The 12,066-nt window shown below is 45.6% G+C and overlaps 2 protein-coding genes across 2 annotated transcripts in view; one reads left to right on the forward strand and one right to left on the reverse strand.

Moving 5' to 3' along the window:
- Positions 1-536: 536 nt before the first annotated feature.
- LOC140408664 (large ribosomal subunit protein eL43-like) lies at positions 537-815 on the reverse strand. Its single transcript, XM_072496219.1, has one exon. The coding sequence runs from the start codon at positions 813-815 to the stop codon at positions 537-539; it is 279 nt and encodes a 92-aa protein (XP_072352320.1).
- Positions 816-3,387: 2,572 nt separating this feature from the next.
- Positions 3,388-12,066, forward strand: part of LOC140426463 (stonin-1-like) — a 195,425-nt gene continuing 186,746 nt past the window's right edge. Inside the window, exon 1 of the mRNA XM_072511275.1 lies at positions 3,388-3,600. The gene's annotated coding sequence lies outside the window, so the exon portion shown is untranslated. The remainder of the gene's footprint in view (positions 3,601-12,066) is intronic.

A 12,066-nucleotide genomic window follows, 5' to 3' on the forward strand; every position in this document is an offset into this window, starting at 1 on the left:
AGGCGTAGGGGTCGGGCTGAGCACTGAAAAACTTGGCCGTGGCCTCCGGATCCACATGAATCTTTGCTTTAAGGTCCTTTATCTTGCTTAACTAATTTTGGAAAACCTGATAATTTTTAAAGGTGTCATGAAGTCCTCTTTCAGTAATTTGAAAGATCTCCAATCAAATTAATTTAATTTAGTGGAGCCAATCCCGGCCCATCAGACTTGGCACTTGGTCCCCACACCTATTAGGGTCAGTTGAACTGACTGGTCACAGTAGTTTATGGGTGCTGTGGTCATTCCAAGGATTCTTAAAGCTTCCCCAGTATTTATGACCAAGGGCTGGACCCCATCTTGCAGATGATGATATATTTGCTCAGCTACAATTGTAGCAGGGGCCCCATGTCCACCTCCATTCTAAGGGGCTGACCATTTACTATCACCACCATCATAATTGGGGACACGTTGTCCACTTTTCTTTTGCCTTTAACATTTTATTAACAGGTTTGCTGAAACATGAACCTCTGGAAGAGGTCAGATTCCACGGCCAGTGTTCACTGATCCTTCCGTTCCCACAGACAATGAATTGCAGACTTTACTGTAGCACATGAGGCAATGTTGTAGGCCCAAGCCCCTCCAGCCACCATTTTCATGCAAGATCCACAGTGCCATATACCGACTGCCCTGCACTTCATCTTCATTTTCCCACAGAAGGAGCAGGTGTATTTTGCATGCTGGCTGATCTCGATTTTTTCCACCATTTTGCGGAATGACGCTCCATATCGGATTCCATATTTCCCGACAATTCCCATTTTCTGGGTGTGTTTTGCCATCTTCCTGGACAGTGCAGAGAGTGGGGAGCACACTGCTGCATCTTGTCCACTCTGATATTGCTTAAACTTTATACTTTATCTTATTCTCAACACTGTATTGGGATCTAAGTTTTTTTTATTGGTGCCCTGTGGGCTTTGCCTAGTCTTGCATTTCCTGGTTGTGCAGTTAACACCACAGACCAGTCTGTCTCTCAACATATTGTTGAGTGCAGACTCGATATCACTTTGTTTAGTCCTTTGTTTTAGGTGTGTCATGAATGCTGTGAGTTTCTCCTCTGGGGCCCTTGTTGTCAAATAGAACTTGGAATGCTGCAATATTGTCGAGGGTTTCGGGCGGTAAAGACCCTTCACCAATTCCACCAACTCCCTGAATGTTTTGGAGTTGGGGCATCTGGAGATGTCAAATTTCTAATTAGGGAGCTCCGCATGCCATTAGTACAATTACTCGCTGCTCTCCCCCCCCCCACCCTTTTTCATTTGCCTTGAAAAAGTAGCAGAGACACTCTGCTCCGCACCCATTTTTGCTCTGTAAGGGGGCAAATAGTTTTAATTTACCAAAAAGGGGCATTGTGACTGTGAAATGAGTTTGCTTCAATGGAGAGGTTTTCACATGAGGTCTGCTGTCCTGATTTTCATAACAGCAGGAACTCACTCCGGTTGATCCTCGTCGCCAATGTAATATCCTGACAGACGAAAACCACCAGATGGATTAACAAATGAATGATGTATTGAAGTAAGGAACTATGTACACAGAGTGATGAAAAAGCTACCATATTCCAAGACTCCAAACTCCTAACAGAATAGGAACTTTGGCTCTGCTCCCAGGCTTCACGTGCTCTGGTCCCATTGGCCAATTGGAACACCTGACCCTCTGGGTACACACCCACTTAAAGAGGGACACTATCACAGAAACTGTGCTCCTTATTTCTAGATTCCTCCACAAGCATCTACCCTGTCAAGTTCCCTCAGAATCTTATTAGTTTCAATAAGAACATCTTTCATTCTTCCAAATTCCAGTGAGCCTAGATAAAACCTGCAACTTTTCCTCATCCCAGGAATCAGCTGAGTTAAACTTTGCTGAACTGCTTCTAATGTAAGTGTATCCTTCCCTGGGTAAGGTGACCAAAACTGTTCACAGTGCAGTCTCGGTGCAGTCTCACAAGTACCTTGTAGAGTTGTGATGTGGAGATGCTAGCATTGGACTGGGGTGGGCACAGTAAGAAGTCTTACAACACCAGGTTAAAGTCCAACAGGTTTGTTTCGAATCAGGTGATAGAATTTACAGTGCAGGAGGAGGCCATTCGGCCCATCGAGTCTGCACCAGCCCTTGGAAAGAGCACCCTACCTAAACCCACAGCTCCACCATATCCCTGTAACCCAGTAACCCCACCTAACCTTTTTGGATATTAAGGGCAATTTAGCATGGCCAATCCACCTAACCTGCACATCTTTGGACTGTGGGAGGAAACCGGAGCACCAGGAGGAAACCCACGCAGACACGGGGAGAAAGTGCAAACTCCGCACAGACAGTGACCCAAGCCGGGAATCAAATCTGAGACCCAGGAGCTGTGAAACAACTGTGCTAACCACTGTGCTGCCGTGCCCCCCAGATGAAGAAGCTACGCTCCGAAAGAGAGTGATTCGAAACAAACCTGTTGGACTTTAACCTGGTGTTGTAAGACTTCTTACTGTAGAGTTGGAGCAAGACTACCCTACTTTTATACTCCAACCCCACCCCCACCCACTTGCAGTAAAGGCCATCATTCATTTGCTTTCCCCATGCTAATTTAATTTTTGTGATTCCTATACCAGGACACCCAGATCCCCATTCTGCAGCATTCTGTAATCTCCCTCTGTTTAAATAATAACTTTCATGAGGGAAATGGATAAAATCTGCAGAATTCTGGGGACCTAATTGGTAACATTTTCAAAGAACTGGCTGGGTATGATTCTGTGACTCAACATGATGTGCACAGGTTTAATGTTCTCCTCATATCAAATAAAGAAACCTTCACTTTGTTTTTTTATTTTGTTTCTGGGCCCTTTGAACAGTTGGTTCGGGGAGTTTCCAGGTGAATTATTTTGTCTATACAGAAACCTGGCTGAAACATTACATGTCACCATGGGCTGAAAAGAGAGAATAACTTGGGGAGTAGCAAATTAGTCGCATCAGTTGTGGGTTTTAAAATACCTGTAGTCAGAAGGATACAAATCTGATTCGATTCAATGTTCTGTTAATTAAGGTCGCTGAGAAGTATTTGAAAGAATATTGATTTTATTTGTGGTCATATTTAAACTGGATAGTTTGGAGGAGGACGGGGGACACACATATAAAATTCACTTTGAAATATCAATAGTTCATTAGTCTCCCCTGTGTGCCATGGGAAAGGATTTGTGTTGATATTTAGCCTACTACAGCTGAAATGCACTGGCTGCCACATACAGATTCCATTTCGCTTCGTGGCCCGGACTCCAGTCTCTGGAGGTTTAACATGATGACTTGACTTTTTTTTCTTGGAGTCTGCACACTTCCTTCACTGTCCGCCTCCCACAATCCATCTCTGTGTTTGTGTTTCTCTGTGAGGAAAAGGAAGCAGGAGCTATCCTCGGATTTCTGATAGAAGCAAACTTTCAGAAAGTTTCAACACAGATGAAACCATTGTTTAGCTTTTTGCTGAGAAATAAGTCTGCATCGGAGACAATCAGAGCTTGTAGCCCATGGACTGGCAGGCACACTCGAATAGTTACGGAAAGTGATCATGAGGATCTAATCTGAACTGTAACAGTAAGATGTTTTTCGATTATAAGCAGAGAAAGTGTATGTGTATATATTTATGGTACAATGTTAGAGTCACTAAAAATATTCCAAACCGGAGTGAGCTGGAAGAGAGAGAGAGCAGACTTGAGTTAATTAAAATGATTAACATTCTGCCCGCAGGGGCATAAATGCCACCATCATTAAATATTTTAAAATATCTATTCTCTGCCGATCCCTCTCATTGGAAACACGTCAGCCTCACTGCAAAGATTGGGAAGGGATTGTTGTACGCTGCTGCCTCAGTTTGTGCAGCCTGGGGCAGAGGGAATGACCTTTCTTGCAGTTTAGCTCCACGCTGGAGTGTAGAGCTGTTCTGTGCCATTTTGAGGGTATCCAGGCTTTATTTTCTCTTTGCGATTCACAACTTTTCACCAGAGGAACAAACACCACGTCAGAAACTTTTGGATCAATTCAAGTATAATATATATAAACGTAAGTTTCAAAGCTGCTGGGGCGGGGGAGGGACTTTTGCGTCCAAGTAAAATTGGGTGGCTGCCGTCTGATTGTAAGTACCGCTGATATGTGCCATATGCTTTTTCTGACTTTATAATATTTAATTTTTAATTTACGCGGAATTTAGGAACTTGCTTAATGTGCCAGGGCCAGCCACGTTATATGTTAACGGTATTTTCTGTCAGGGCGTAAGAGGAATGAGTACAGATAAGACAAATTGGAAATGCTGAAGATGTACAGGAGGGAATCTTCATCCCTCTGCCAGTCTATATTAAACCGGTGACCCCTCTCTTCCCCTCCTCCCCCCCCCCCCCCTTTCGTCAAGGCGATGATTCTTAACAGGGGTTGGTTCTACGGGCAGCTCCCTTGGAACCTCGCTCGAGTGTCCATTTGTCGGATGTGGGAATAGACATCCCACATGAGCTATTCGACTGTGAAAGGCACCGCCACCAAGCTCAATCTTGTCCAAATTCTCACACTTTCCAAGCGGAATTGTGGCTAAAGATCAGAAGCTGCAACCTATATAATCAAGACCACGGAAATATAGAAATATAAGAAATGGATGATGGTCAGGTTTTCGGTCACTTTTCTGCGTTTTGGTCACACCTCATTAACTTGAGTCTTCGGTCAGATCATACTTTAAAAACAGCCTCAGCACCTTCCGTGCATAGCGTAACTCAAGAAAATGATTGCTTTTCCATGGCTAGGTAAGCGTTTCAATAGCGTGACGCGAGGCAACAGTCGGAAAGTGGTTTCGAGTGAGCATTTTTTTTTTTGCTGCAATCATACTTAATTTGTAAACTTCAGTTCTCTTGAGGATATTTTTTTGGCCTCACTTTTTGCATCGAAATTGACTTACAATAAGGAGTCGGAGGGGAGTGGAAACGGGGCTTGTAGTAAATATGTAAGAGGACGAGAGCTTGTTGCTGTTGGTAATTTGCCCTTAGTGTCCAAGAAGTTTAGGTGGGGTTACTGGGTTACGGGATGGGGTGTGGGCTTGGGTAGAGTGCTCTTTCCAAGGGCCAATGCAGACTCAATAGGCTGAATGGCCTCCTTCCTGTTATTGGGTCACTGTCTATTTCCTGTCCCATCTTTGAACCTGATATCACACATGACTGTTATTAAGTAACAATGAGCGTTTCACTACGCTGGCCTGCTTGATGCTCACAGTGAGGGGAGGGTTGAGAATAGGAATGAAAGAACTTTGTTGATTATGAAGTCAAGGAAGGCTCTGTAGTTTAAGTGTTATGTCTGGGTTGCAGACTATAATTACCTTAAACATGCTGCTGGAGCAGACAATCACAGCAGAGACAAAAGTTACAATTATAGGTTTGTAGTAGGTAAGAATGCTGATGCTGAACTCTAACATATCCCTGACCTGTGATCAGTTTAGCCAAAGCAGAGATTAGCGCATTGCAGTTTGCTTCAGTGGCCCCTGGCTCAGCGAGAAGGAAAGCAGCCAGGCTGACATCACTGCACACAGCACAAGTAATCCTTACTGGAAAACGCCTGCTGTGTGAATTTTGGATGAAGTGGTGTGCGAAAGTGAAATACCGCAGATGATGAAAATCTGAAATTAAAACAGAAAATGCTGGGTTTACCCAGCAGGTCAGGCAGCATCTGTGGAGAGAGAAACAGAGTCAGTTGTACCTTCCGAAGTCCAGGGCAGTGTACTTGGGGGGGGGGGGTGCTCCAAAGTTGTGCTGGGGAGTCCTCCTCCTCCCTATCTCCCCCCCCCCTCCCCCCCACCACACACCCCAGTTTCCCAGGTGAGGATTGTATGGCAATTGCCCCGGAAGAATCATAGAATTTACAGTGCAGAAGGAGGCCATTCAGCCTATCGAGTCTGCATTGGCCCTTGGAAAGAGCACTCTACCCAAGCCCACACCCCATCCCCGTAACCCAGTAACCCCATCTAAACTTCTTGGACACTAAGGGCAAATTAGCATGGCCAATCCACCTAACCTGCACATCTTTGGACTGTGGGAGGAAACCGGAGCACCCGGAGGAAACCCACGCAGACGTAAGATTCTTGGCAGTGTGGATGAGCAGAGAGATCTCGGTGTCCATGTACATAGATCCCTGAAAGTTGCCACCCAGGTTGAGAGGGTTGTTAAGAAGGCGTACGGTGTGTTAGCTTTTATGGGCAGAGGAATTGAGTTTCGGAGCTATGAGGTCATGTTGCAGTTGTACAAAACTCTGGTGCAGCGCATTTGGAGTATTGCGTGCAATTCTGGTCGCCGCATTATAGGAAGGATGTGGAAGCATTGGAAAGGGTGCAGAGGAGATTTACCAGAATGTTGCCTGGTATGGAGGGAAGATCTTATGAGGAAAGGCTGAGGTACTTGAGGCTGTTTTCGTTAGAGAGAAGAAGGTTAAGAGGTGACTTAATTAAGGCATACAAGATTATCAGAGGATTGGATAGGGTCAGATTGGACAGTGAGAGTCTTTTTCCTCGGATGGTGATGTCCAGCATGAGGGGACATAGCTTTAAATTGAGGGGAGATAGATATAGGACAGATGTCAGAGGTAGGTTCTTTACTCCGAGAGTAGTAAGGGCGTGGAATGCCCTGCCTGCAACAGTAGTGGACTTTCCAACACTAAGGGCATTCAAATGGTCATTGGATAGACATATGGACGATAAGGGAATAGTGTAGACGGGCTTTAGAGTGGTTTCACAGGTCGGTGCAACATCGAGTGTCGAAGGGCCTGTACTGCGCTGTAATATTCTATGTTCTATGTTCTATGACACGTGGAGAACGTGCAGACTCCACACAGACAGTGACCCAAGCTGGGAATCGAACCTGGGATCCTGGAGCTGTGAAGCAACTGTGCTAGCCACTGTGCTGCCCTGGAAGCTCAAACTTCCTCTGGGCAATTGCCCCACAGTGGGAACCATCCAAAATGCAATTTAAATCGCAAACTTCAGATGGTTTCAGCAGTCGTACAGGAATAGTTGTCCAGAAAACAAACCTAGTTTCTGGATAGCTATCAATCCCCTCCTCCCAGATTCTCCCCACCTTCTATGAATCTCCAACTCCACATGCGGCTCCCCACTACCCCAACCCCCCCATGGGTGTGCCTGTGCCCCCACTACCACCCCCCCTCCCCCCACCCACTCCCTCATGATACTCCCCCAAACTCTTCAACACCCCACAGGATGCCCTTACTCTCTCAATCCCACACCGGATCCCACTTCACCCCCGACTAACCTCCAATCCTCAATGGGACCTCCCCACCCACCAGACGTTACCTGACCCAACACCCTCTCTGTAGTCCTCCTCATTTACCTTGTATATTTACCTTTATTTACCTTCTCCCTGGGTCGTGAGAGTGGCTGGACCTCCAAATTTAATTGGATTTCAGCAGCTAGTGCTGGACAAAAATAGGGGCATGGCTTACTTTGTTTTGACTGAGCGGCCCTTCACTTTAGATCTCAGGAACTCGCCACGCTAGACAGGTCTTGAGTTGAAAGCTCTGGCGACATAGGTGCAGCAGGATTTCAAGGTAGGTATTCATGAGCAGAGTTGCTCTCCGACTCAATTGCCACTCCACCAGAGGTTACGGGCCATTGTTTCAGATCAATGACCTTCACTGAGTTCTGAAACATTACCTCTCTCTCTCTCTTTTGCTGAATATTTTCCAGCATTTTCTGTTTTTATGTTTTTCTGTTGTGATGACATCCACAGCACAAATAACGGGCGAGATTCTCCGACCCCCCGCCGGGTCGGTGAATCGCCGGGGGCTGGCGTGAATCCCGCCGATTGCCGAATTCTCCGGCACCGGAGATTCGGCGGGGGCGGGAATCGCGCCGCGCCGGTTGGCGGCCCCCCCCCGCGATTCTCTGGCCCGTATGGGCCGAAGTCCCGCTGCTAGAATGCCTGTCCCGCCGGCATGGACTAAACCACCTCTCTTACCGGCGGGACAAGGCGGCGCGGGTGGGCTCCGAGGTCCTGGGGGGGGGGGGGCGATCTGGCCCCGGGGGGTCCCGCGCATGCGCCGCCCGGAGATGTCATTTCCGCGCCAGCTGGCGGGGCACCAAAGGCCTTTTCCGCCAACTGGCGGGGCAGAAATCAGTCCGCCGCGGGCCTAGCCCCTCAAGGTTAGGGCTCGGCCCCCCCAAGGTGTGGAGAATTCCGCACCTTTTGGGCGGCGCGATGCCGGACTGATTGGCGCCGTTTTTGGCGCCGGTCTGCGGACATCGCGCCGATACTGGAGAATTTCGCCCAACATATCTGGAAGACAATTTACAACAAGAGTTCGTATTTTAAGGAATGGGGTGAATAATAGATTTCCAAACTTCAGGTTCATTTGAGACTAAAATAATAGAAACATTCATTTGGAAGCAGTTTTGAATCTGTTTATGGCATACATTTACTTGTTTAACTGCTGAGGCGATTTCCTTATTATAATCAATCTTTTTTGGTTTATAATTGGTTTTATTCTACCCACTGTGGTGATTCAGGAAGTTATTTACAGCTCAAAAAGCAGAAAACTGGATGCTGAAAATCTGAAATAAAAGATAAAAACAGCTTATTCACAGCGGCTGGAATTTAACGTATCATATGTAGTTATGAGACTATCTTTGGATATTTACAGCCATTCCCTAGACTCTCACAGTTATATAAACTCTATCTTTACAGGAATCAAAATATAATCATAATGTCGAAATGAAAAGGTCCAAAGGAACAATTCAATACTTGTTGCTCACTTTCTTACTCGTATTACTCTCATTGCTTTGTCTCTTTCTCTGTGCTTTGTCTGCTTGCAGTCTTTTCTCATTGCTATCTCCTCTCCAATTTGTAATCTTGTATGTCATTCTGCCTCTCTTGTTGCCATTGCCCCTCCGTCTGCTTTGTGTTTTTGTCGTTCCAGGTTTGTTTTTCTATCTGCCTCTCCCTCATTCCTCTGTTTCTGTTTCCTGCACTGCTTTTGTTTGCTTTGCACCTCTTGCTGATGTTTCATTTGTAGCTTATAACCGGCTTCATGGGTCTCACCCCCACAACCCAAAAGATGCGCATGGTAGGTGGATTGGCCACGCTAAATTGCCCATAATTGGGAAAAAAGAATTGGGTACTCTAAATTATTAAAATAAAATAACTGGCTTCCAATTGTGTCCAGTCTCTGGACGTGTTTCTCATCACCTTGAGACTAAAGCAAATTTTTAGAAACATCCAAAAATCCCCACTTTTTTTAACAAAAAGTTAACAAAATTTTGTTAAGAGGAAGAAGGAGGCCTATGTGAAGATGAAGTGTGAAGTTTCGGTTGGGGCGATGGATAGTTACAAGGTAGCGAGGAAGGATCTAAAGAGAGAGCTAAGACGAGCAAGGAGGGGACATGAGAAGTATTTGGCAGGAAGGATCAAGGAAAACCCAAAAGCTTTCTATAGGTATGTCAGGAATAAGCGAATGACTAGGGAAAGAGTAGGACCAGTCAAGGACAGGGTTGGGAAATTGTGTGTGGAGTCTGAAGAGATAGGCGAGATACTAAATGAATATTTTTCGTCAGTACTCACTCAGGAAAAAGATAATGTTGTGGAGGAGAATGCTGAGCCCCAGGCTAATAGAATAGATGGCATTGAGGTACGTAGGGAAGAGGTGTTGGCAATTCTGGACAGGCTGAAAATAGATAAGTCCCCGGGACCTGATGGGATTTATCCTAGGATTCTCTGGGAGGCCAGGGAAGAGATTGCTGGACCTTTGGCTTTGATTTTTATGTCATCATTGGCTACAGGAATAGTGCCAGAGGACTGGAGGACAGCAAATGTGGTCCCTTTGTTCAAAAAGGGGAGCAGAGACAACCCCGGCAACTATAGACCGGTGAGCCTCACGTCTGTAGTGGGTAAAGTCTTGGAGGGGATTATAAGGGACAAGATTTATAATCATCTAGATAGGAATAATATGATCAGGGATAGTCAGCATGGCTTTGTGAAGGGTAGGTCATGCCTCACAAACCTTATTGAGTTCTTTGAGAAGGTGACTGAACAGGTAGACGAGGGTAGAGCAGTTGATGTGGTGTATATGGATTTCAGCAAAGCGTTTGATAAGGTTCCCCACGGTAGGCTATTGCAAAAAATACGGAGGCTGGGGATTGAGGGTGATTTAGAGATGTGGATCAGAAATTGGCTAGCTGAAAGAAGACAGAGGGTGGTGGTTGATGGGAAATGTTCAGAATGGAGTACAGTCACAAGTGGAGTACCACAAGGATCTGTTCTGGGGCCGTTGCTGTTTGTCATTTTTATCAATGACCTAGAGGAAGGCGCAGAAGGGTGGGTGAGTAAATTTGCAGACGATACTAAAGTCGGTGGTGTTGTCGATAGTGTGGAAGGATGTAGCAGGTTACAGAGGGATATAGATAAGCTGCAGAGCTGGGCTGAGAGGTGGCAAATGGAGTTTAATGTAGAGAAGTGTGAGGTGATTCACTTTGGAAGGAATAACAGGAATGTGGAATATTTGGTTAATGGTAAAGTTCTTGAAAGTGTGGATGAGCAGAGGGATCTAGGTGTCCATGTACATAGATCCCTGAAAGTTGCCACCCAGGTTGATAGGGTTGTGAAGAAGGCCTATGGAGTGTTGGCCTTTATTGGTAGAGGGATTGAGTTCCGGAGTCGGGAGGTCATGTTGCAGCTGTACAGAACTCTGGTACGGCCGCATTTGGAGTATTGCGTACAGTTCTGGTCACCGCATTATAGGAAGGACGTGGAGGCTTTGGAGCGGGTGCAGAGGAGATTTACCAGGATGTTGCCTGGTATGGAGGGAAAATCTTATGAGGAAAGGCTGATGGACTTGAGGTTGTTTTCATTGGAGAGAAGAAGGTTAAGAGGAGACTTAATAGAGGCATACAAAATGATCAGGGGGTTGGATAGGGTGGACAGTGAGAGCCTTCTCCCGCGGATGGATATGGCTGGCACGAGGGGACATAACTTTAAACTGAGGGGTAATAGATATAGGACAGAGGTCAGAGGTAGGTTCTTTACGCAAAGAGTAGTGAGGCCGTGGAATGCCCTACCTGCTACAGTAGTGAACTCGCCAACATTGAGGGCATTTAAAAGTTTATTGGATAAACATATGGATGATAATGGCATAGTGTAGGTTAGATGGCTTTTGTTTCGGTGCAACATCGTGGGCCGAAGGGCCTGTACTGCGCTGTATCGTTCTATGTTCTATGTTCTAAAAGGAGAAATAATTTAAATGTGTGTGCATCGTGGGGAATGATGGGAAATAAGCCACTCCAGGCATTAACCACATGAACAGTTGCTTTGATTTTCTTCAGGTATTTGACTGCTTTTCAACATTTGTCCCCCACACTATTTCTAATGCACATCTTAGAGCAGAATGTATAAAGTGCACTATAGCATTAAAAGACATTGACTAATACTAATGGTTCCATATTGGCTGTGACCTTTCGAGTTATCACTTTTCACAAATGAGATTAGATAGTAAGTGCCAGCAGGCCAAGCTCAATTTAACTCAAAACAACATCCACAAAAATATTTTCCACAGCAGATCAGTAGATAGTGATCAAAGGAGGAACCCTGTCTAATTCTTTCCTTCCCTAAATGTGGGACACACTGAGGTCAATTGGAACAGTGCCATTACCTCCCTGGCTGAGAACTACCATCTCAGCACAGATCAGTACACAAGTCCAGAGTAGGGCTTTTTTGTTAGCTCTATCTTTATTCTTCAGTGTTTCAGAGATGGAGATGCTTCTATCCTTAGAAGTACAACTCAAAAGCTCAAAATGATTAAAGTCTACATTGGGAGATTCGGGGGTTAATTCCCCATTGATATCCTTGATGTTCTCCAGGTTGTGTACTGACTGAAAATGGCCACTTTTGTACCCTTCTAACTGAAACAACAAGCTGTCCTTGCTCTCTTTGCCATGGTTAAACAACTGGCTCTACAGAAACAGCATCTGATTTGTCCAACAGGTTCGAGATGCTTGCAAACTGCACAGACGAGAATGGGGACTGCAGGGTA

This window comes from Scyliorhinus torazame, chromosome 1 (genome assembly GCF_047496885.1).
Source record: "Scyliorhinus torazame isolate Kashiwa2021f chromosome 1, sScyTor2.1, whole genome shotgun sequence".
NCBI classification, from domain to species: domain Eukaryota; kingdom Metazoa; phylum Chordata; class Chondrichthyes; order Carcharhiniformes; family Scyliorhinidae; genus Scyliorhinus; species Scyliorhinus torazame.

What these genes read in the sequence shown, in the direction of transcription:
- LOC140408664 (XM_072496219.1), bottom strand. Translation starts at nt 815, where the DNA reads ATGGCAAAACACACCCAGAAAATGGGAATTGTCGGGAAATATGGAATC.